Raw genomic sequence first — 26,833 nt, 5'->3', positions numbered from 1 at the left:
TTAAAAAAGTAAAAAAAAAAAAAAAAAAAAAAAAAACATTGAAAATTCATCTGAAGTTGTTCTATCCTATTCTCTATCACATAGGTGGGCACTATGTGGAGGCTGGGGGTAGCCTGCATATTCTAAACCCAAACACACATACACTGTACATATATAGATCTACATGGGCAAATACATACATACATCATCTGTATGCCAGAAAATGTGTGCGTAATACATATAAATGTATGTCTATTATGCAAAATGCATATACACATGTTGTGTACATGTATGCAAAGAAATGTATGTGCAGGACAGGCATGGTAGCACATGCCTATAATCCAGTTCGTAAGAGTCTAAAGAAGACTGCTGCAAATTCAAAACCAACCTGGGCTACATAGGGAGTTCAAGGCCAGCCTGAACTACATAGCGAGACCCTGTCTCAAACAAAACAAAATAAACAAAAAAAGAAATGCATATACACTGGTAAACAATGCATGTTGTTGCTTTATATGTTTTAAAATTTTATATAAGTGGCATTTATTCCACATTCCTCTTTCTGCCAGATGTAATAATGTTAACTGAATGACTCCACTAGCATATACTGGATAAATCAAATTAACAAATTAATGTATCTGCTCCTCTAATGAGGCTATCCAAGGTGCTTCCAATTTTCCATCCACAAATGGTGCTGTGGTCAGCATTGTTGCACACATCTCCATGGGTGTAAGGACCAGGTGCAGCATACTAATTTGTAGGTTACCTGTACCTTCCACTTCACTATGCCTTGGCAAACTACTCTCTGAAGTGGTTTTACTAACATACACCCTCACCTACTCTTGGGATTAATAGAATTTATAACTTGTTGGCCAACAGGCATGAATAATATCACTTTTGCTATATACTGTTCCTACTACTAGTTAAATTAAACATTCGATCATTTGTTTTTAAAACTGACAGTTTGATTTGTTGATCACTTGCCTTCAAAAATGACATTTGAGAGCCGGGTGTGGTGGCACACGCCTGTAATCCCAGCACTGGGGAGGCTGAGGCAGGAGGATCACTGTGAGTTCGAGACCAGCCTGAGCTACATAGTGAGCTCCAGGTCAGTCTCAACTACATAGTGAGACCATGTCTCAAAAAAAAAAACAAATCAAAAAAATGACATCTGACTTGTGCGTATATAATGGTAAATAAAAAGTTCCTCAGCCAGGCATGGTGGCGCATGCCTGTAATCCCAGCACACGGGGGGCTGAGGCAGGAGGACTGCTGTAAATTCGAGACCAGCCTGAACTACATAGAGAGTTCCAGGTCAGTCTCAACTACATAGTTAGACCCCATCTCAAAAAACAAAAAAACAAAAAACAAAAAACAAAACAAAACAAAAAAAGGTCTTCAAATATCCCTACTAGAATTTAGCTTTGACCTTCAAAATGAATCGATAATTTTACAAATTTGCTTTAGAATGTTTTTATTAGAGCATCCAAAACTGGGCAGAATTCGTACTCAATGACAGTTGCAAAGCCATCTGTAGAAGGAAGTATGAATAAAAAGCCTCAAGAGTGCCTGTCAGCCATGCCAAGGATCTTAAAGATCATTTCATACTCAAGGACTCATTATTTCCTTGACTCATTATTAATTTTCCCTAATGAATTCAATGTTCTGAAAATTTTCCTATTAAAAATTTACTAAATAGCTTTTCATTTGTAATTGCCAAAATGATTAGCATGAGCTTGGCCATCCTACCAGCTTTCTAAAACAAAGGCAAAACAAACTCTTATGGTTAGTGGGTGCGGTCTGCCATGGATAATGGTGTGATTTCCATTAACCAAGATGAAGTTCTAAAAGCTGCTTCATAGAAATAGGATGATCCAGGGACCCCACAAGGGAAGCCACTGAGGACCAAATCCTCTCCCTTTCAGGACAAGGAGGAAGCACTCAGCAGGAAGATGATGTGGCTAAAAGCACAGGGCTAGTCCAGCCACACTGCCTCCATGGCTATGCTTCCATGTCACTGCTAGACATGACCATGCACTTGCACTTTAGCAGTTATAGCTTGTGACGAGGAGAGTTTAGACAGGATGGTGCACACTACAAAAATAAAAGATTAACGGAAAAAGAGACTTTATAAGAATGTTTTAAAATCTTGAAATCAGTCGATAGTGGCATAGCATTGAATTTTATGAATATTTTTATTTCTTTGCTGTTCTAATTGTCCAGTCATTTCCAATAGCAGGAAAAAAACCACAGATTCTTTTGTTTTCCTCCAAACTGAGAGATTTTCCTTGCCCTAACATAACAAAGTCATCTGCATTTAGAACTGACCAAATCACAGACAAGGTAGGTTTTGCTATGTTAGGATTCACTATGCTATGATTCAAATAATGAGGCCTAGGAACAGCAGGGATTACATCTGGCTGTATGCTTGCTTTGGGAAATACTGTAAAATAATTATGTAATATCTGAATGCCTCCTTTTCACCTAGTATGCTGCATCATAAACCATGGTTTTGGGACACTATGTTCAGTAGTGACAGTAGCCAAGGATTATAAACCAATGTGGGGGAAGGGGGGAATCAGGATCTATGTCCCTGTGTAGCTGCAGAGGAAAGAATGCTTCTTGGGCAGAAGCTGCAAACAGGTAGTGTCAACACAATGCACCAGCATTCTCAGTGAGTACAGTGGAGCCCCATCGCAAGCCCCTCAGCTTGAACTGAGGCACCTACAGAGAAGACAGGCAGTGTCGCAGTGAAGCTTTGGGTGACTATGTGCAGAGAATTCAAACTCTGCCAAAGAGCCACAGCACAAAGGTAATGAATAAATGAAGGGTCCTTTCCACCTAGACTCTAGCACTCAGGCCACACGTCAGTATACGTCAGCAACAGTTGGGGCTGGGGGTGACATTTCCCAAGTGCCTGCATGCTGACCCCGAGCAGTCCACCCAGGTGAACAGCAGGGCCCCAGTTCTCCCCAGTATGAAGTACCTGTGGGCGAGGTGCACCAGTCCCTTCCTCCACACACACACACTCCTACACACACACCTTGAACTGAATCACTTTCCCCACGTTCTTGAACTCAGGCAGTACGTCATGGTAGAAGTCTAGGAACTGCTGGTAGGTTTCTTCTTCACTGTATTCCAGGCTCGCATCAGGGTCATAGTCATCCCTCCTGCACTGCTCCATTCCAAATGTTGTAAACATGCTTCTAATAAGAAGAGTAGGACTCGATGTGGGGAAGTTATGTTTACGTGAACACCTGTGAACAAAAGAAAAGCAAATTCACTAGTCCAGTAGTTAAAAATCACAAATAGAAAGCTTGCTTGGAACTCTGAGATAAAGACTCAAATGACTTAGCTGCTTTGATTTAACTGTAAGCTAACAAACCTTACTCGGATGACAAGTTTCAGCACCTCAGAAAACTGTCCTAAGACTCACCAATACAATGGCTTTGTTAAAAATGTCAGATTAGGGATGTTTTCCAAGTTCATAACTTTTCAGGTGCCTCTGGATGAAGTTCAAAAAGCCTTCTCTATGTTGAGCCAAAGGAGGAAAAAGGCCCACTGATGTGACAGATCATGGTGACAGGCATGAAATGCCACATAGCACCTTGGGAGGATGGTTTTACACATTACTCAAGTGACCTATATGCTTAAAGAATGGCATGATCTAAGAACTTCTAGTTGGTGGAGTATTTCAATCTTATCTCTGTATAAGCCTTTTACAGTTTTCATGCTATTCTTACCTTTGTCCCTTCTGACCCTTACGACCTGCCAGGACAGCTAGCTGGTGCTAGGACTTTCTCTACTGCTCAAACTTAGAGAAGCACATCTGCCCAAGTCGCACAACTAGGAAAGATGGCTCCAAGAGATTTGAGTTAACCTGAAATCTGGTCCTTACTCACTGGAGAGTACAATAAATATGATTTCATGAAGGTGGCCAACCACTAGGAAGAACAATTTTCTTTTCATAATTTAAGCTAGACCAAGGAACAATAAGCTGATGTAGCTATGCCTGAGTAATGTTTTAAGCCTTTATGTGTTTGCATTGTTTCATTTACTTCATTCTGCTAAAGTGGGAAAAAATATGTAGTTCAAAGTTATAAATAAACAAAAATTCCCTGGTTCATGTTCAAGTTTAAAAATCAGTATGACAAGGGCTGGGGATATAACTCAGCAATAGAGAACTTGCCTAGCATGCACAGTCCATATGCACTAACACCAGAAATAAAAACAAAAGCAAAAGTCAGGCATAGTGGTACATGCCTCTAATCCCAGCACTCCAGAACCTGAAGTAAAAGGAGGACAAGTTCAAGCCTAGCCTGGGCAATGTGGAAACTTAGCAAGATCCTGTCTCAAAATAAAATATTTAAGAAAGGGCTGGAAATATAGCTCAGTCCAAAAGCCCCAGGTTCAACCCCTAGTACAAAAAAATTTTTTTTTCAGGAGAAAAAGAACTAAGGAAGAAAATTTAATAGGGCAAGTATCGGGAAGAAACAATGGCCCTGAAATGACTAAGTGTTTAATCATGCTCACTTTCCATGTCTGTAATACAAATCTATGCACCTACATGGAATGCCCAGCACACACCATGCCTAGCAATGTTTAACCAATGTTCATTAATGTGAAACTCTATTTTCCAAATTACTTCCTAATTATTCAATTAAGAGACCTGACAATTAGATCTATCTTTTGTAAGTATTGTTACTGACAAAACAAAGAATAGGGATTCAATCTGGTTAGCAATGCTAGCAGTGAATCCAAATTTTACAAGTGTGAAGCACATTATGCATTGAACAAGGAAGCAATGTACTGAGCCTGAAATTCTGCACACGGAATTCTTAGATCTGAATGAACTTGGCTCTAATTCCCAGGGTGTCAAGTGAACATTCATCAGTTTTAGGACAGAGCCAAAATCTCTGCCTAAGGAAAATCCCCACTTGGCCTGGAGATAGTCCTTAAAATCTGAGTGTACTCAAAAGGCCAGCTCTGCACCATTTACAGAGAACTCAGCTAAGAGAAGTTAGTAAGTGGGGAGTTTAAAGCTGTGTCACCAAGCCTGTGTGATTCTCTGAGCTACCCAGGAAAAAGTGAGGCTTCTCCAGTCCTGCCTCAGGCCATGTGATCAGTCCTCAAGGGGTGGGGGAACCATATTTTCAAAATTACTCTTCACCTGGTCCCTATGGTCAGTCATGTTGGGGAACCAGTGTTTTAGTGCATGCTGTACACCCATTACTCTGATACTCAAATCAAATTGGACCATCACAAAAACACACAGTTGAACATTACTTAGCCCAAGGATGCCAGTAAAAGAATGGTGTGGCTATCCTAATCCCCTCTCTGACACAGCCGAGTATTCCTCTTTTGGGGATTGTCCAGTACACACTGCCTTTGTCCTTCATTGAATCAATGCATTTGCAGCACCAAAGCCAGGCTGCGGTCACTTATCAAAGGTCAGCATAAGAAACAGTCTCAGGAAAATTAGGCACCAACCATTACAGAGCATCCATCCAAGTGACTGTCCATTTTGCTATTGAATGTCTTTATCCAAGATTCCATGGGAGACACATTTAAATCTGGTGCCAGGAAAATTTTTGTCTTTCCAAAGATACTACTCGTTCTTTCTCTTTGTAAGAACCATATGGCTTATTATCTGCCTGGGATGCATGACAATGAAGTCAGAAGCATTGTACATTCACAGTAACTCATTTTCTCCTCCCTACCTTGCTTTCAATTTCCTTTATTTTTTAACTTAATACAGTAGATTGTAAGCTTTCTTTAAATCACTTGTGCAATTATGTGAGACATAAATACTTGGAAAAAGAAGTTTTACATTTCCTCAGAGATTGTTTTGTTAAAGGCAAAAACAATAGAACCTGTCTCAAAGCTGACTCCCAAAAATATCAATTCTAGAAAGGTTCTAGAGTTAGATTCTATACTAATTACAAAATAACAAAAGAAATGCTTAGGTTAAAGAAATATTTCTCCAATGATCTCACCAATCTTAATAAAAAAGAACAGCTGTGTCACCTGGTGAAAGTCACTGAGACTCAGTAAAAGGGACCAAAACAGTGTACTTGTCTGAAGGGATGGTGCTGGGTTTCATGACTAGCAATGTCACAGAATTTCATGTAATGATTCATCATCTGAATGATGAAAATACCTATATCACTCTCTTACTTCAATAATTGTGATGACAAAATGTCATATGCCTATGGAAACAGTAAGGAATTGTCCCAAACTAATTCTACCACTGTTTATGTTTCCTTAAAATGACTCAGATGGGATCTGAGAATCTGACAGGCCACTCCCCTTTCCACAGGAAGTATCTGTCACCCAAGTTCTTTTTTTTTTTTTGGTACCAGGGATCAAACTCGGGTCCTTGTGCTTGTGAGGCAGACAGTGGAACCACTGAGCTAAATCCCCAGCTCTTGTTTGTCTTTTTGAGACAAGGTCTCACCAAGTAGTTCAGGCTGGCCTTGAACTCACTATGTAGCCCAGGCTAGCCTGAAACTCACAACAATCCTCCTGCCTCAGGCTCCCAAGGGCTGGGGTCAACAGATGTGCCACTGCACCTGGCATCAACCAAGCTCTTGAAACCCTTTAGGACATTTTCCCTTCTCTTACTTATGCCCAACAGAAGGAGAATTGAGAATGAGGCATCCACAAGTCTTTAATTTTAAGGAAGTATCCCACATATAAATAAGGGACCTTGCAAATGTAAAATCTGAAAGGCAATTTGGTTCAACTACTTATGTAAACTTGAATTCAAATTGAGTCTCAGTTGTCTCTGAAAGGTAATGTGCTGTATATTTTTCTTTGGTAGGGGATATTTTATACTGACTCATACTGAGATTAAATGTACATTTGGGAAATTCTTCTGAAGAATCAAGGGAATACCTTTCATTCACAGTTCCTCAAGAGGAAACTTTATACTGGTCAGCTGACCCTGTGAGTCCTTTTAGAGGTATTCTGGGCATCTACAACCCCAGTCATAAAATACAAAAGGAGTTACATGTTGTACATTAATCCCAGGGCACATTAAAAATACCTGAGGACATCAAAACTAAGATCACCCAAGTCTCTGAGATTCTGATTTACACAATGTGAGGTGGGACATAATTTTTTAAAGCTTTTTAGATGATTATAATATACATCCAGGGTTGCAAGCCATTTTTCTTAACAAATGAAAAATTATGAAAATGTTTAAATTAAAAAAGAGAAACTTCATATTTTCACAAGAAAAAAATACACAGCATGTGTAATTTTATATACCTGAGAGACGACATGCCATCTCTCATTAAATACATATGAATTTTCCTATTCATATCCATTTTTAGGATTAATAAAACATTAAGATTAGGAGTGGATCTTCTTTTCCACAGAATATATAATAACAATTAGATTTTGCCTCAGACAGATTAGGAATGATTTATCTACCCGGACTTGTTCATTCATAAATAAGCCCAATAATAAAATAACCACTACTTGTCACACAGTAGGCATCCAAATACTTCCTATGTGACAAGAGATAAACACTATTTCTACGTGAATGTCTTGCTTCAAAAACACTGATCCAAAAGAGGCGGGGAGCAAAAATGTCTCAGAGAATAATGTTAATGGTAAGCATTATGAAAATACCAGCAAATGCTCAGTGCTTGAACATGCCCAGGCCTATTAGGAAGAGAGGAAAAGAATGCCACTGCAGCCAGGACCCAGGCCTGTTTCTGAGTCTGAGCACACTCATTGGCAGTGGGCGACTTGACATCCTGCTCCTCTGCTTAATCTGATTCCGTCTTTCACAGATGTCATCCCTTTACATACACCAAATCCTATTGTGGAACATGGTGTCTGCCATTCAAACAATAAAGTCTAGCCGCACCGATCACTTCAAATATAGTATTTCCCCATTGCAGTTGCTCACTGTGGACTCATGTGAGCACAGAAAGCAAGCAACAAGCAAAAGGTCTTCCTAAGGGTAAGGACCACAAAAGATACACTCAGCGGGAACAGAGCTGGAGGGGACAGAACACAACCAGCTGAGGAGCCAGAGAAGCAGCAAGAAAGCTGCAGATGCCCGATGATGCACATTTCAAACTGAAGCCCATGCTTCTCCCAAAAGGAGAACTCAAAAACCTTATCATTTTGAATTACTTCATTCTGACACAATAAAGCAAAATTAGTTACCTATCTCCAAATCTGCAAGCTCCCGTTTTACTGTAGAATGGACAATTGGCTCGATCTTTCTCCATTACTCTTAAATCCGTGGGTGGTTCTGGGTTCTGCCACGTGGTACCATTTTCCAACTGCTGAAAATAACCATGACTTTATGGTAGTATTAAAAAAATCCATGAAAGTCTACATATTTCCAAAATATTCAAATAGTTACACCAAAAATTTTAAAATGGCTTCATTTGAGAACATTCACATTTAAGATATAACATGTCATTAAGACTTTACAAGATACTTTCTTGGTGCCCATTCACTTTCTTTGACCATGCATCAATACTGCTAGCAGGGGCAGTCACCAAGCCTTCCCTTCTGTTTATCCATCCTGAAAAGGGTCCAAAGACTTAGCGAATCACCACTGAGAGAAGCAGAAGTTACTCTGAGTCAAGATAACTGACCATTTGGGACTGACAGTATGTGCTGCTGCTGACATATACTTTAAGGACCCTAAACAAGTACAATCCACAGGGTGATTTGATATTATTTGGTTTTGTTTATCAATAAATGTTTGTCATCATATAAACCCAAGAGCCACAAAAGTGGTATCACATATCCAGACATGAACTAAATAACCTATACCCACCACAAAATTAACATTACTGAAACTACTGTTTCTAGTGAAATACTAATTGGTCTCAAGGTCTTAATGAAAGGTTTTTAAAGTACCTCATTTTCAGCCTGATTCAGCAGCTTCTGTACCGCTTCCTACAAATGGTACAAACATAAGAGCTAATGAAAGCCTGAAAGTCAGGTTAAGTCACACCTGGTTTCTCTAGTTAAGAATCTTATGTATAATAATGTAACACACACACACAAACACAAACACACACACACACACACACACACACACACACGTGCTTCTGGTTCTGAGTTTCATTCTAAGCATCTTTTGAAAAACTTCAAAGGACATATAGCTCAGAATTTTAAAATTTCAGATCACAGTGCAAAATATTTACATAATCTCATGATAGTTTAGTAACAGTAATGTTTAGTATATTTGAGCATCTTATTACACGTTACAGTTTTTAACATAAGGTATTAATGACTATTATAAAATACAATGCTAGGTGAAACATGATAAATATTTAACAGAAACTAAAATATATGTCCAGTAGTAATTAGGATGGATGAAAATTTCCAAGTTTGCAATAATGCAAAAATGTCCTGCAATGTGCCAGCAAATTTTTACCTAATTGGTATTAAAGTACTTTTAAATTATATTCCACACACTCCTCTTCCCTAGCTCCTTAAGGCAATACAGCTATTCTCATTTAATGACCTACATGTTTTAACAACTGTTGAGACTTACAATTTATTTTTTGTACAGTTGTGTACATCTTATTTATAGAGCTTCAATGTCTTTTTTGTATAGTACACCTTGTTTACATAGTACTGTAATTTTTACTGATTGTACTGTACAGTACTATAGTTTTTTGTGGTTATACATCACAGTACTGCATGGAAGAGATATGCAAATAAAAGCAAAGTCATCAAGTTGGCATTGACCATTTCTTTGTTCTGAATATCATACATACTATATGCAGTTCCTCATTTAGTGACCAATTCACTTAACGATCTGGTTACAGGACCATGACTCGGTCATTAAATGAGGAATGTTTGTATATTAGGCTTGTGTCTAGCTATTTACTAGATAATTGTACCTGGTCACATAAGCATCTGTGGTAATTTAACATGCTCAAAACAGATTTTTTAAAATTTCTTTGGTGCTTGGGGATCGAACCCAGGGCCTTACACATGAAGTATGCACTTTGCCATTGTACTATACCTCTAGTCTCAAAACAAAGCTCCTGTTCTCCTCTACCACCCACGCCAACGGCTCACTTAAATGAACTTCTCAATAAATAGTTCTAGTATCTGCCCACCTGTTCAAAAAAAAAACCTAAAAATGTGACTCAAGCTCCCTACTTTTCTTTCTCCATCCATCCAACCTACCAGCTAGAGCCCTACTAACTCTGCCTCCAACACAGTCTAAATTCTTGTAGTTATCACTTTAAAGCACTATTCCATACAAACCATTATCTATTTCCCTCTTACCAGCTTAGTCACCATTCCTCATCCCCCATTCTCTGATCTGTTGAAGGTAACAATGTGAATGGGATGAAGTCACTTCCATCTTAACATGTCAATGCTTTCGCATTACATTTACCATAAAATCCATAGTCCTCTTTCAAATTCAAGAGGACCTGCAGGATCTGAACCTTCCTACCCTCCTGAATTCTTCCTGTGCCCTACTCTCCTTTGGTCTCTCAGTTTCAAGCACTCTGGTCTTCTTTCTACTTCTAGGCAACTTCCCCCAAGATCTCTATGCTCAGGTATGGGTTCAGATACAAAAGACTCAAGTCTTGCTTACTTGATAACAACTGCATCCTGGGAGATTTCCTTGACCAGGCAATCGAAGTCTTCCTTTATCTCCATCACTCCATCACATCACTCTTCGCTTTTTTTTATGCTATTTAACATTATCTTACTATATTTTAAATGATCATTTTGTTTACTCATCATCTGACTCCCTCATCTAGAAAAGTAGTCAATGAAGAGGGACTTGCTTCTCACTGCTCTACCTCTGTCCATCAGAGATGCAGTGAGCACAAAGCAGAAACACACATTGCATATTCTCTTATACATATTCGAATCTATTTCATTTTACCAACTTCTCCTTAATGTATCACCAGACTTCCTTTGAAACAAAAGCATTTAAAAGAATCCTTAAAGCTGGGTGTGGTGATGTATGCCTGTAATCCCAGCATTTGGGAGGCTAAGGCAAGAGGATTGCCAGGAGTTTGAGACCAGCCTGGGATACATACTGAGTTCAAGGCCAGCCTGAACTACATAATGAGATCCTGCCTCAAAACTAAATAAACAAATAAAATAAAATAAGCCTGATCACTAAAACGCCTTAGTTGAATAGTATTCTATTGTTAAAAAGGAATTGGTTCCTCTCTATAAAATACGACCAGCTCCAAACAATTTTTGTGTCTCCTAAAAACCTAGAATGATGCTGCATTAGAAAGCAGTGCTGGGCGTGGTGGTGCATGCCTGTAATCCCAGCACTCGGGAGGCTGAGGCAGGAGGATCACTGTGAGTTTGAGACCAGCCTGGGCTACATAGTGAGTTCCAGGTCAGTCTCAACTACATAGTGAGACCCTGTCTCAAAAAACAAAACAAAAAAAAGCAGTGCTCAAATAAGGGTGTTAAAAATTGCATTGGACCCACCGCCTGCAACACAAAAACAAAAGCAGTAGAGGTTGCTTCTACTCTATCATGACTAGGACATAAACAAATCCATCTTTCCCCATCACAAAGTGACTGGCCAATATTATGCTTTCAAAGTTAGCAATATTCCAAAAGAGATACATCCTGATGAATCAGTTAAAGAAAGATGAGCCATGTTATCTTTGAAATACACTGTTAAGAAATAGCAGCAGGTTGATCCCCGGTACCAAAAAGAAAAAAGAAATAGCAGCAGGGCTGGGGATTTAGCTCAGTGGTGCCGCACCTGCATTCTAAGCGCAAGTTCCTGAGTTCAATCCCCAGTACCAGGAAAAAAAAAAAAAGAAAAAAAGAAAAAGAAAGAGCAGCAAAATAATCTTTTAAAAAGTAATATATATATATGTATTACAGAATTTTAAAATGAGCAACTGTGTGTTAGCTACAATTGCCTTTACAACTCATGTTAGAAAGGAACTCAATATTAATAGTAGGAACAAAAAATTTCTTAGTATTTGAATTCCTTCTTTCTTTAAATCAAGTAATTCTTGGACCAGGGATTTAGCTCAGTGGTTCTACCACCTGCCTCACAAGTGCAAGGTCCTGAGTTCAATTCCCAGTACCCCCCCCAAAAAAAATCAAGTAATTCTTGCTGATATGTCATAAACTGCTAAATCTCCTATGAACAAAATAAATGTGGAAACTATACAAAATATTATTCTCTAAAGAAGTTAACACACACACAATGAAACCACAGAATAACGCCACTTGCTACACAGCGGTAGAGGCTATAAAGGAGGGGCCAGCTGGCTGTTGTGCAGAAATGCTTTACTGGAACGCAGCCACATCCATTCATATACATATTATCTATGGTTGCTCTCAGGGTACACTGGCAGCGTGTTCACCTTGCTACTGAGACCATGCAGACATCAAAGCCTAAACCATTTACTATCTGGCCCTTCAGAGAAAAGGTTTTCTAATCCCTGATATAAAGGGACTGGGTAAAGCTGAAGAAAACCTTAATTTAAGTAATCTGCCTCTCCACAAACCCAAAGAAGGGCATCATGAGGAAACTGTAGTGTATCTTCAGACCCTTTCCAAACAGACAAAAGATACAACAACAAAAAAGAAAACCAAAGCCCGACATGCTCATAGGTTCTTCTTCCAATCCATCATACATCTCACATGCACACTAGAAGACACACTGTGTGTCTGTCCTACGACAGCAGTCACCTCTTTTTCTCTCTTCTCCTGCAGCTTCTGCTCTTCTTCCTCTTTCTCTTTTTTCTGCTGTTCTTCCCATTCTGCCTTTAACTTTCTCTTTAGAGGAAAAAAGACAAGAAGGTCATTTATTTTTAGGCTCACTTTTTAAACATATTTAACATACAGAGCAAGTAAATAAATACTTTAAAACTACTGGTAAAATGGATATCTGTTCTTTTCATACAACCCATTGAAAGTTACTGTGGTTAACTGCAGTACTTAGCTAGTGAGCTATTGGATTAATACTGTACCTCTTGTTCTTCCTGTCGTTTTCTAGCTGCCTCTTCCTTTTCCTTCTTTATCCTGAATTCTTCTTGTGCTTTCTGCTCCCTCAGCAACCACTCCTCATGTAATTTTTGCCTATTAATATAATGATATAATAAAAAAAAAGAAATGGGAATTAATCTACAAATACATACACACAGGCAATAGCAAACAAAAACAAAAATGACACGTTTTGGGATTAAAATACTATGAAAGCAGTCAAGTAGGGGTAAGAGAACCAGAAGATATGAGTAGAGCTTTTGAAAAACCAGTCAGACTTATCTCCCTACAAAGTAATATGGTGCAATTACTATGTCTACATTTTTTCTCCCAGTATAGGGGTGGGACCCAGGGCCTTCACACTGAGCTACATTCCCTGCCCCTTTTTATTTTGAGACAGAGTCTAGCGAAGTTGCCCACAATGGGCTTAGACTTGGGATCTTTCTACCTCAGCCTCCCAGAGTGCTGAGTAGCTGTGACATATGAAAGGCTAACAACAGGACTTTACCTTCAGGCTGATCACAGTGATGACGAGGTGCTAATAGATGGGTGACAAGTTTCAAAGCAACATTTAGCTTTTCACACTTTATATTCTATGTATTTTTTATTATAATTATTAATACGTATTAATTGTACAAATTAATGGGTTTCACTATGGCATTTCCTTACATGCAAATCCATGACTGCAGCAATATGAATACTGGTTATCTTTTACCATAAACCTTTGGACTACTGCCTCGTGCAACTAAGAGACTCCTTATGATTGTCTTCAAACAGCTAACTACTAGGGGGAAAAAAAACTACATTGTGAATATATCTTTAAAATAAAGAAACCTATAGATATTTTTAAAAAGATGAAAAGAAATTATAAAAATAAATTAGCAAGTATACAGTTTTTTGTTGTTGTTTTGAGACAGGGTCTTGCTCTGTAGTTCAGAATGGTCTTGAACTCAATACATAGCCCAGGCTGGCCTCAAAATCTTGGTGATCCTCCTGCCACAGACTCCTAAGTGCTGGGATTACAGTGCACCACCACACATTTTTCCCCCAGCTTAGCTTCTTTTAATGACCAATTATAAGAAGTAATGTCACCCAAACTTCAATATCACAAGTTTCTAACTTAAATAGAGGTTGTGTTTCCAAAATTTATTTACCAATCAGGTGTTTAGAATCTAGGTTTTATTTTCTCACTTGATTTGTAAAAGGGAAATGAAATATGAGAAACTATCCACTATCACTTCAGCAACATTATGAATTAAATGAGGTTGTATGTCCAGCCTGAGGACTTAACCACAACTTAAATATTCTATGGGAAAATATATCCCATCTCCAACCACTGAATCCAGGAACACATCTTTCAGCCGTGGTACAAGCCAATGTATCGCATATAGCAGCATTCCCATGCATACTGTAGGAAACCATACAGATGCTTCAGTGTGCAGAACTCTGATTTATGAATCTTTTGAGTAACACAGTAATTACATACAATTGAGCCAAATGGTATACAAATTTAAGACGACAGAAAGTAAAATGTTAAAAACTTTACAATTTAATAACTTGAATATACTATACATCTGCTTTAAAATAGGACATAAAGCCATGTAATATTTTCACATAATTTTCCTGTTTTTTCAACATTAATTCAAGTAGTATGAAACTTATAGAGGAATAAACAAAGATCAAAGGAATACAAGGTACATGTAATTTAAGATACATTTCAAGTAAACAGGAAAACAAGTTACTTCTCTATTTCATACTATATATATATTATATATAATGTCTTGATAACAGAAATCTGTAATAAAAGCCAATAATTACAGCATCCCCTAGCACTTGTCAAGCACTATACACATATCATCTCATTTAATCGTCACAATTCTATGAGGTAAATACAATGATTGACTTCATCTCCTTATTAAAGACAAGGAAATTGAAGATTTGAGAGATTAAAAAATTTGAACACTGCTATTAAGTAGATCTGGGTGAATCTAACTCCATGTTCTTAATTACTGCTACTTTTTTTGGTGGGAGGGGTGCATCCTGATAATCCCAGTTACTTATATGCTCCGGTAGATAACAGGAACCAATTACAAGAAAAGCAGCAATATTTCCAGTAGTCACGCTAAACAGCCAGAGAATACCATTGAAGTTTTTTGTCCTTGCTACAAAAATTGTATTTTTATTGTGGTAAAATATACATACCTAAAATTTCGCATTGTAAGCATTTTTACGTGTACAGTTGAGTGGCATTAAACATATTCACATTAGTGTGTGCCACGTGAAAACAAAACAAACTACCCTCTGAAAAATACTAAGAGAAAGAATATTTTCATCATCTTGGGTTAGGGAAGACCTTTCAGAGTCAGATATCATTCATAATCCAAGTTAACAACATCAAAATCAAACCATAGCAATACTATAAGCCGTTAGGATTGGCAACAGAAGAAAAAAATATACAACACACATATGACAGACAAAGAATTAATATCCTTAACTGAATAATAACATTGCTTACAAAACATTTTAAAAAGCAAGTATCCCAAAAAAGAAAAGTGTAAGACTTAAGCAATCTACAAATAGGCAATAAAATATATAAAAAGATATTCAAACTGACTAATTCAGAAATGTACATTTGAAACAAGAAAATACAACTTTTCACTATAACAATTTTCACTTTTTACACCTGTTAATTATTTGGGTTTCTTTTTTAAGCATTTACCAATTAGCAAAAACAGTGAAAAATATTTCCATTTTAAAAAAAGACAACATCTAGTTTTAGCTCATCAGCTTAATTTAGTTTATACAGGATATTTGATAAGACCTATTTTGTACAAGATTTTATACAGAAGACCATACTAGTTAATAAAGGTTGATAATACTACAATAAAATAACTGAGCTCTATTAGTGTTTCAATTAGCGCTGACCTCTCTCTCTCCAACTGCTTCTCTTCTTTTAGTTGTTGTTCTTCAATTAAAGTGTCCTCTTCCTCCTCCTTCTGTGAAGCTTCTGAGGAAATTCAAATGTTTTATTAAACTCTCTGAGTATTACAAATCCCTGGTCAATAATTCAGGGGAAAATACAATCTTTATAATTATAGTAAAAAGAAACCTTTAAAAACTTTCTAATAATAAGAGTTCTAAAATGGTACAAAATGACCATTAAAAAGAATAATAGCAGGCAGGGGATTTAGCTCAGAGGTACCACGTCTGCCTTACAAGCACACATTTCTGAGTTTGATCCCGCATACCAAAAAAAAAGGATAATGGTAGTGGATAACACGTTAAATTTAAAAATCAATCGATGACTCCATCATGATATTTAAAAAGGTGGCGAGGCTTTAGGAAGGAACATCCATCTTTAGAAAAGAAGGGAAACTAAAAAATGTAGAAATACTAAGTAGAAAAATTACCACATTTGTATCTCCCACTGTAAAAATTAATGTACAGATGTTTAAAAAAAGTTGGAAGAAAGCTTGTTGGGAAAAGGATATTTACATCATCTCAAAATGTCATCCCACAGATGAGGACTAACTGGAAGGAGAAAAATGAGCCCTGCCAATGGAGTAATCTGTTCACAAGGAATGGTACAATCTGACATTATAGCTCTCACAATGTATGCAATAAGATGTTTACAACATCTGCTCTGTAGCAGTTTGTCATAACAAGTGTTTATAACACAAAGATCATGAGAGAATACACTAATCCAGAATGCAAGGCATTCCACGGGACAATAGGTTTGAGCTTTTCAAAACAATCAGTCTTGGTCTGAGGAAGTTTCATATGGCCTGTATATCACACACCACTGAATTCCCGATCATTTACATTGGTACAAACTTGGTACTGTGGTTCTGTGGGAGAACATCCTTATTCTGAGATGCAGGCTGATGGGTTTAGAGAAGAGGTGCTATGATATCTGCTAACGCTGTGTAAAAGGTTCAGAAAAAATTCTGTATGTGTGTTATTTCTCTAAATAAATACAAAGGCTAAATGTTGACAATTGACAATTCTAGCAGAAGAGCTCATAAATATTTATTGTATTATTATTTTCAACTTTCTAAACATTGGAACATTGTCAAAAGAAAAACATGGTAAAATAATTTTTAATAGAAGAAAAATGTATTTCTTATATTTACAATTTAAATTTGAGGGGGGAACAAGCAGTGAAAATGGAGAAGAAATGTAGGGGGAGGGAAATGTATCGATCCTAAGGAAACATAACAGATGATTTCAGGCTTAAAGGAAAAAGATTTTGTGCTTATCACATATTTCATGTATAGGTCTAACCAAAGGCTCACTAAGTCCCAGATCATTACCATAATTTAGTTTTCTTAAATAAATATACTTAATTATTTTAGCACTGGAAATTAAAAGCATACCAAAAATATTAGGCTAAATTCTAACTCAAGTAACACAATGTCTAAACATTCAGATAAATAAATGATCTAGTGCTCATAACAGGCTGGAGAACATGGCACAGAAAATAGGACTCTGACTAGAGATATGCCCACAGACTAGACATGGCTTGTATACAGCTGATACTGACCCATTCTCTCTCCATCCTCCCTAAAACAAGCTCACTCTCACCACAGAGGTGATCACTAACGGTTCTGAGTGTAGCATTTTCTCTATAGACACATTCAAAATATATGCAAGGATAGATATAAGTAAAATATATCATCTGGGCATGGTGGTGCACGGTGTCTGTAATCCCAGTACTCTGGGAGGCTGAGACAGCAGGATCACAAGTTCGAGCCCAGCCTGGACAACTTAGTGACTTCATGAGACCTTGTCTCAAAATAAAAAATGAAAAGGGGCTGGAGATGTAGGTCAGAGCAAAGGCCCAGGGTTCAATCCCCAGTACTGCCAAAAAACAGAAAACAAACAAACAAACAAATAATATATATCTAATTGTATTATGCATGTAACTATATATAAATTCTGGCTACCGTTTTACAACTTGCAATTTATACTTATTAACCTTAATTTCCAAAAAGGCAGTTCATTTTTGGGTTAACTCAAGTAGAACTAGGTGTTTAAAAGGCTACTGAGAGGTCACTATTTCAGAAATTTCTGCCAATCACTTGCCAGTACACTCTTATAGCAATGTTCTTGATGGTCCAGCCTTCCGGGTAACGTTTGCCCATCTGATGTGCGCTACAATGAAGAGCAGTGTTCCACAGTCCACAGTATTCAAGAAAAACCAGTTAAGTAAAGGATTATGAGTTGGAGTGGGTAAAACTAGACAGATGCTGAGTCTTAGATCCGCCACTAGCAATATAATCTTGAGCAGACCAGCACCTGGATCCTTCAATGGACTAAACTGCCAACAGATATGATCCACCTAACTCCATGAAAGCTCACTCTGAATGCACCTTCCAAAGTCAAACAAAAAATCAATACAATACAAATACCAGCTATTACAAGATTCAAACGAAGGAAAGGAAAAAAGGAAGAGGGTTTTTAAAAGGTATGTGTACTAGAATGAAAGATTAAATGAGGAAAGGAAGCAGAGAGCTTCAGAGATAGGTGGGCAATAAGGCCATCAACAACTGCACCCTACTCCTGTTTCTTCCTTCTATTCCTGAGGCTATGTTCTGCCTCAGTTCTCAACAACTAAGAGGAAGATGTTGATACAGGTGCAGGTAAACACAGAAATTATTTTTTCCATATTATCTATTCCAAGTGCTGCTACTAAAACATTTACTTGGGGACTCCAATGATAAATGAAGCCTCTAAAGGTCTGTTTCTCAAGGCTCAAGAATCCTGGTTACTTGAGGCCATGGTCTTGGAAGTTCATATACTGTCTAGGGTAATTTAATAATCAGAGTCTGGGTAATATGGCTGGCAACTATTGGAACCCAGTACTCCTGTGTGATTTTACTGCTTCCGTCCTCATTTATAAAGTCCTAATTCTATCATATTAAATAGGTAGGTTTAACATATAAATGTTAGGTTCTGCCATGTGAAGGCCAAATGACATCATGGCCAGCTGTATAAATGAAAGTTATAGTAGTTTAACAGAGAAAAAAGTGGTAAACCACCAGAGGACAACAGTACTAGAAGCATTCCAAACTCCTATCAGCGTCTTATTTATGTTGTGGAAAGCATCTGCTTCACATCATCCTTAGCATTACATTAGCGTAGACATGAATTTTACTGGAGATTTAATTTCATTTGATTTTATAATACATACATGTATTGTTTTATAGTTAAATAAGAGTTTTATAACTAGTTTCATGCTTATGAATACTAAAACAACACTGATTTCAGTCAACGAAAGGTCTTCTATTACTAAAATTTGAGGAAAACTTCCAAAATGACAAATTGAAACCCTCGATTTCTGCTGGTTTTTACAAGGAAAAATATCCAAGGAATACCTGCTATGTGCAGGGACTGTGCTATCGGTAGGTGCTGTGATTCCTGACCTGCACCTGTACTATTACTTTACAAACACTGCTTGTATACAGAATTCTGCGGGTGACGATTCATCTCGACTTTTAACTCCTCTTTAGCGTGTTAGCACTGTTTCTGACACAGGTCTAACACAGCTTTACACGAAAGGCAGCAGCCACAGCAGCTCAACGGGATACAGTACACGACTTCCTTCAGACACTGAGGCCTCAGGTTTGGGCGGGACTTAGGAGCGATTTCATACCCAGAAAACAGGACAAGGAGTCTACTACCTGAGTCTCTCAATCGTGCGAGTTCCTGCCGGCGTTTCTTCCGTTTCTCCTTCTTCAGTGCGGCCCTGTACTTTTTGTGGCTGACAGGTTGAAAAAAACACAAACAGCATTAGCGGCTGCACCTGCAGCGAGCCCGCTTCTCCGCACCCGCTGACAGGAAAACGCCCGGGCGTTCGGCTGAGAAACCTCACGATCCGCGCGTTTTGATTACAGAACATGCCACTGCCATCACTTCACCCGTCCACGCCCAGACAGCAGGTCTTCTCCCATCTGTCACCTGTCCCCTCCTTACCTCCCAGAGCCCATCGACGCCCCGGTCAGTGAGGAACACACCTCGAAAACGTTTAAGGTTGGAGCTGCGGCGGTGGCTCGCTCCGTAGGCTCATTTCTTCTCTGCCTGCTCAACCTCCATACCCAAGCCCGGCCTATTCCGCCCCACTTTCTTGACAATTCATCTCCACTAGCGGAGCCTACCTCGGTTTCTCATGAAACACCAACCGCTCCGGCGCCGCCATCTTGCCGGCGCCGCCCCGCCTCCCCCGACTAGACCGGAAGAGGCGGTACTAAGAGCTTCAAGGCGCAGGCGCAAGTGTAGCGGGGCGGGGGCTCAATTTGGACGAGACCAAAGACCAAAATCGAGGGGGGGAGGGAAGGCACTCAGTTACTACTAGTGGGCTAAAACCCTGGCTAAATAAATGTCTCCATCCTGAAAACTCTTCTGGAGTTCTTACACCACCCTGGAAGTAATCTTTTTATACTTAGCCCTTCTTCAGTGCTTTAGCACCATCTTTTCCCACCCCGCACCATACCGAGATGTCTAGTGGTATGGAGGTCAAAGCTGTACGTCTCCCCCTCTTTTCTCATTCATTCACGAAGCTTCATTCTTCCCACAACTACGCGCCATGCGTTCCTCATGATTTATTCAGGCCCCGCTTTCTTCCACGGCTCCACCTGTCAGCGCTTCAGCTAAAGCTTCAGACTCCACCCCCTTGTAGTCCTCCCTACTGGCTTCTATAAACTAATTTAATGGCTGCATATGCAAAGATAAAACACTGTTCCCAAGAAGTTTACAATTAAAGTATAGATAAGTCAGTATGTGCAGGCAAAGATGAATTTTACTTAACATTTTCACGTGGTAACTCAGAGAGTTTCTGATGCTTGAGTTGCATTTTGAGGAAAGATAACCTTGATCCATGTGGTGAAGGGTAGTAACAGAATTACGAGCAAATCTGCAAAAGCAGAGGCACAGAGAGGTGAAACTAGAATATATTGGGAACAGCGAGAATTTCATTAATTGAATTTAAAGTGCAAATCGAGAGCATCAACAAACCGAGCACTCTGAGAGGAAGAGGCACGAGGATCTCAACTTTGAGCCCCGCTTGGTTAGCATAGTGACTTAGCAAGATTCTATTTTAAAATAAAAAATAATAGAAGTTACAAAAGGGCTGAGGATGTAGCTCAGTGCAAAGGCCCTGGGTTCAATGAGGGGAGCAGCAGAAGAGGTGGACTGGGGCTAGATTATAGGTGAGGGCCTCGTGTGCCATGTTAAAAATGCTTTTTGGGGGGGGGTACCAGGAATCAAACTCGGGGACTCCTGCTTGCCAGGCAGACACTGCACCACTGAGCTACATTCCCGGCCCTAAGATGCTTTAATTATGTTCTCTAGTCAAAGCTTTTAAGTAGCAGCCTATTGTAGTGATACCTGTGTTTTAGGTAAATTACTGTGAATGACAACATAAAGGTTTAAAAGATAAAACTGGAGTACAATATCCTAGTAATCTAGGAGAGAAGTGATAAGGAATTAAACTGGGGCGATGACAAATTGGAAAAGTAAAAATCGGCCTGCTAATTAATAATCAGACTGTGATGTATACATTTAAGGCCAGGAACAATGCTAAGAAAAAAAAATGTTTCACCCAAGGACACATGAACCACTCCATCTTTTGAGTGATTAAATAACTTTCCTGGCTTAGCTTAGTTCCTCTTATCTCCAAATTAAAATTGCTGATGTACCCCATTAATAAAATGCCCCTTCTTTCAATCCCTCCTCCAGGATCTTTCAGTTTGCAGACCAAGCCTGTGAAGCCTCACCCTTCTTCCTCTTACTAAGACTTAGCAACACATATCCATCTGCCTACTAGAGCTCCAAATTGACCTTGCCAAACTCAGTGTATAAATAAAGACCTAGGGTTTGTAGTTGAATGGGCCAGGAAACTCAAGCTTTGGCTGTCTGTGGTCTTGAGTAAATTTCTTAATGTCTAATCTTCCATTCTGTCATCTGTGAAAGTCAAGACAGAAATAACAGCTCCCATCTAATAAAGCTTTCATAGCAAACTGGGTGTGGTGCATGTCTGTAATTCCAGCACTCTGGAAGGGATGTGGGAAGGTCACAGTTCGAGGCCAGCCTGGAGAATTTAGGAGTTATGCAAGATCCTGTCTCAAAATTTACAACACACACACACACACACACACACACACACACACACACACAAAGGGGGGGGCTAGAGATGTAGCCCTGTATGAAGGACCTTTGTTCAATATGCACTACCACAAAAAGAAAAAAAAAGGCTTTTATGATAAAGATTGAATGAGATAGGGCTGGGGCTTTAGCTCAGTGGCACCACGTCCACCTCACAAGTGCAAGGACCTGAGTTTGATCCCTGTACCAAAAAAAAATTGAGATAGCCCAAGCTGTATGTCTGTACGTGCCTGGTGACAACAGTGAATATCTGCAAAGTGTTTGCTGTCCTGTCATCATTGCTATCATTGGTGTAAAAAACTTCCTGATATACCCTCCCTCTCCAGAGTAAGAGTACATTCCCAGAGCAAGTCTTCTACCTTTATCACAGTGTAGTGAATGCGTTGCCTTCCCTGGTATGTTTCTCACACTAAATCTCAGAATTTTTGAAACTGGAGATTTGGCAGTTGTATTTCCAAACTAGAGAATGCCATAGGTGGCACAGAATGCTCTAGCTATATGTCACCAATTTTGCTGGTTCCTATGCTTAAGCCAGGATTTATGCTGAGAGTTGATGCCATTCTGGAAACACTAGGGTTGGGTTACTTGAACATGGCTTGTGAATCAAATTAGAATTTCACTCCCAACAATAAGTAAGGATATCTTCGAGAAAGATACACCTAATTTTTAAAAGATACAGATGTAGACTTTGTTTTATTATAATTTATAAACAAATATAAATCCCCTTTTATAGGAGGTAGACATTTATTGCAACAGTTAACTACTGAATTCATTTTCATGAGCAAGCTTGAATTGCTTAAGTTAATTTCATTACAGGAAGAACTCTAAAAGCCAATTCCACTTCCAAACTATAATTACCAACATTTGAATTCAGCAAGCAAAGTCATCTTCCTAAACTTTTGGTGTGTGGATGCTTGGTTTTGGAATAAGTCAACTTTACCTTAATCCACATTCAGGACAGTTCTCTGGGTGACCTTGAACCAATCTAGTTTCCCTGCGTTTCTTGCTTACAGTTCTCAAGAATAACTGTAGAATATATTGAGAATTGCAGTGTCCTGACATAGGGAGTGTTATGGCTTAGATCTACAAGAGCCCCCAAAAGTTTCATATGTTCTAAGGTGGGGCTTTTGAAAGGTAATTGGATCATGGGAGCTCTAATTTGCTCAATGGATTAATCCATTGAGGAAATCACAATTTGACAGCATTTTTGGGAGATAAGGGAAATTTAGGACCCAGTTGAAAGAAATGGGTCATAGGGGCATGACTTTGGAGTCTATATGCTGTCTGTGGATCCTTACCTCCCTCCCTCCCATGAACCACGAAGTAAGCAGGTTTCCTCCACCATGCCCTTCTACCATGAAGCAATGGAGCCAGCTGACTGAAACCTCCAAAATCACGAGCCAAAATAAACCTTTCCTCCTTTAAACTGTTACCCTCGGGTGTTTTGTCACAACTATGAAAAGTTAACACATCGAGGAATTTAGACAGCCTGGACCTTTTTCCTGCTCCACCTTGGGGAATGTACCATCTTGAATTAGAGTCCCCCTGGAAGTAGGATGGTCTTCCAGGCCCAATGAGTCCTGTAGCCCCGGAGGCATGTAACCCAGGGAAGGCTGTCTTTGGGGGTCCCACAGATTGTAGACTGACTAGGGCTACATGGTCAAGTCTTCATCCATCCTGGGGCAGCTTTTTTGAGCCTTGGGGGACCAGCTCACAAATGATCCTAGGCTGCTTTTGTCCCTTGCTGCCTTTGGAAAGTAATACATCTGCTTTGTGTAACTTACTGAGTATGATGCATTCTGTTTCACTGAAGCCAGACAATTGGAACCAGTACACAGTAAACCATGTAGTCCTGGGAAGGAAGACAAGGGCTGGCAGCTCACCCTGTATGACAATGTCAGCTGAGGTGAGCTATGGAGGGTTGGCTGGTTCTTCTCATTCTCACTAATTTTACAGACATCCTATGTGCCAAAGCAATAGGAATGAAAAGTCATTTGAGAGCCATTAATATTGTAAAGAAAGATTTTTAGCAATCTAGTATTATTTAATAAAGATGAGCAGCCATTTTAATACAAAAGGCTTTCTCAAGACCTGGAAGAAATATTAGGCCCATTGTCTGCCTGTGTGTTTAGGCAGGCATCACTTTTGCCTTTATGTTTAGAATGGTTATCACTTTTTTTTTTAGAATGGTTATCACTTTTGAAGGTGCAAGATGTGAAAAGTTCCTTGCAGTGGTATAGGGATGACCAAGATATTTACAGTGCCTCTTGGAAGGTCATATGACAAAAGCATGATAGAAGGGACCACAAGCTCAAGGCAGTTTCCATGATATACACTAGAATAGAAGGTATAAGTAAATCAGGAGCAGCAAACCAGGAAGTGGTCCTCTTATGAATGCACTCTTCATCCCTCTAAGACAGAAGAGCAAGTTAATCATTCAGAACATTGGTTTTGCTCCTATCTGGAAGAGTTCCTGCAACAGAGTTTTGCACTAGGAGTTTGCCAGAGGCCAGATGGAAAACCTGTGTGCCCTGGAAAATGCACATTTTGTGTGTTTACTCTTTAACAGGTAACTATAGTTTGACATAGATCAATTGTATACATTAACTTTTTTTTTTTACTATGTTTACTTTCTTCTTCAGTGCTGGTGATCAAGTCCAGGGCCTTACGCATGCTAGCCAAGTGCTCAATTACTTTACTAGTTATCTGTCAATGAACATTTACGTTGTTTCCAACTCCTGGCTATTGTGAATAATGCTGCTGTGAACATGGATGTGCAGATATCTCTTGAGATCCTGGTTTGAAATCTTTTGGATATATACCCAGAAGGGAGATTGCTGGACCACGTGGTAATTCTGGTTTTAGTTCTCTGAAAAACCTCCAAACTGATTTCTATACTGGCTGTACATTCCCAACCTCAGTGCACAGGGGCCCCAACTTTTCCACATCCTTGCACACTTATTGTTTGCCCTGATGGCAGCCGTCATGATGGGTGTGAAGGGATGTTTTGCTGAGGCTTTGATTTGCATTTTCCCCAGTAATTAGTGCATCTTTCATGTGCTTCTCGGCTCCTTGTATGTAGTCTTTGGAGAAATATCTATTCAAGTCCTCTGCTCATTTTTAAATTGGGTTATTTGGTTTGTTGTTATTCTTGCTGTTGAGTCAAAGAAGCTCCTTATATATTCCGGATAATAACTCCTTTTTAGGTAGATTATTTGCAATCATTTTCTCCCACTAAGTTGTCTTTTCATTTTGTTGACTGCTTTCTTTGACAAGAGAAAGTTTCAAATTTGAGGTATTCCCATTTTAATCTTAATCGTCCTGAAGTGTATACAGTTCAGTAGTGTTAGCTATTTCATCCAACTCTATCTTGTAGACTAGATGACCAGCATATTAATAAGATTCTTCTAGTTTTTGATGAAGTGTTGCATCTGAACACAATCTTAGAGATAGTTGCAAACATTCTAAGATATATATAAGCACACTTAATAGTGGCATCGATTCCCCAGAACATGTGAATTATCTAGGTTTTAGGTTTCAGCATATCTGACAAGTTTCTCTTCCTGTAACTGTAACAAAAGTCTTCTAAACCACTGTATAACTTAGGAGATTTAAGTTGACCGCTAGCCTTATGTAATGGTTAATCTTGGTTGTCAACTTGATTGGATTGAGAGATGCCTAGAAAACTAGTAAAGCACACTTCTGGGTGAATCTGTGATAGCATTTCCAGAGACAGTTGGCATGCGGGACATGAATGTGAGTGCCACCATCCATGGGCTGTAGGCCTGGATAAAATAGAACCAGAAGAAGGAGAAAGCCCTCCAGCACAGGCACTTTCCCTCTTTTTCTGTACCTTGGCTGCCATAAGGTGAGCAACTTTTCACCACCACCCCATCCACCGTGGTGTTTCTGCCTCACCACAGGCCTGAAGCAATGGTACTGACTGACGATGCACTGAAACCTCAGAAACCATGAGCCAAACATGAGCCTTTAAATTGTTGCTGTCAGGTGCTTTGTTACCACAATGAAAAGCTAACTGACACACCTTACAAAAAACCTTGACTAATGAGAAGATGAAATAAAATTCAGACTGTTTCATTTCTGGCAATCTTGGGGATTGAACTCAGGATGTCACACATGCTAGGCAGGTGTTCTACCACTGAGCTATATCCCTTGCCCAAGTTTATTTACTCTTACAGGGAAGCCATGGTTGCTCGCCATTGTGGAAATATTATCAATATATTCTATATAACAGTGTGCAAATAATGCAAAATAATAGTATAAATGTAGATTATCAGATTACTCTTCAACTAAAGAATATTTCTGGCCAGGGATTTAGTGCAGTGGTTCATACTGCCTGCCTCACAAGTGCAAGTTCCCGAGTTCGATCCCCGGTACCAAAACAAACAAGCAAACAAAAAACACTGATCTAACCAACAGGAAGCATTATCCAGGAGGAGCAGTAAGATGCAGTAAGGCCACACTCACCTGAGGAGTGTGAGCATGGCTGTCTGTGGGGGCTGGTTAGCGTCCATAAATACTCTTGGCATACCCGAATGAGCACTTGTGGTCGGCTTGGGTCACAGAAGACCCTGTTGCAGTCTAACATTAGTTAATGCACTGACCGGGCACATTGGTGGCACCTCTTTGCCACAGGATTAGCCTAGTGTGTACCCCTTGCCCAGTGGAAGGCTGAATGTCAGAATGTGGCTGG

General features: G+C 39.1%; 1 protein-coding gene across 1 annotated transcript in view; it reads right to left on the bottom strand.

Moving 5' to 3' along the window:
- Positions 1 to 20,183, bottom strand: part of Zrsr2 (zinc finger CCCH-type, RNA binding motif and serine/arginine rich 2) — a 25,534-nt gene extending 5,351 nt beyond the window's left edge. Inside the window, exons 1-8 of the mRNA XM_033760427.1 lie at positions 20,115 to 20,183; positions 19,641 to 19,720; positions 15,883 to 15,964; positions 12,945 to 13,053; positions 12,664 to 12,750; positions 8,869 to 8,907; positions 8,161 to 8,279; positions 3,020 to 3,233 (exon numbers count right to left, since the gene is read on the bottom strand). Coding sequence (XP_033616318.1) covers positions 3,020 to 3,233; positions 8,161 to 8,279; positions 8,869 to 8,907; positions 12,664 to 12,750; positions 12,945 to 13,053; positions 15,883 to 15,964; positions 19,641 to 19,720; positions 20,115 to 20,155 — 771 coding nt within the window. The 5' untranslated portion in view covers positions 20,156 to 20,183. The remainder of the gene's footprint in view (positions 1 to 3,019; positions 3,234 to 8,160; positions 8,280 to 8,868; positions 8,908 to 12,663; positions 12,751 to 12,944; positions 13,054 to 15,882; positions 15,965 to 19,640; positions 19,721 to 20,114) is intronic.
- Between the last annotated feature and the right edge of the window lie 6,650 nt (positions 20,184 to 26,833).

Source organism: Fukomys damarensis, unplaced genomic scaffold, assembly GCF_012274545.1.
Source record: "Fukomys damarensis isolate Sample0158 unplaced genomic scaffold, DMR_v1.0_HiC HiC_scaffold_39, whole genome shotgun sequence".
In the NCBI taxonomy this organism is placed as follows: Eukaryota; Metazoa; Chordata; class Mammalia; order Rodentia; family Bathyergidae; genus Fukomys; species Fukomys damarensis.
This window is presented reverse-complemented; position numbering and strand designations above follow the sequence as displayed.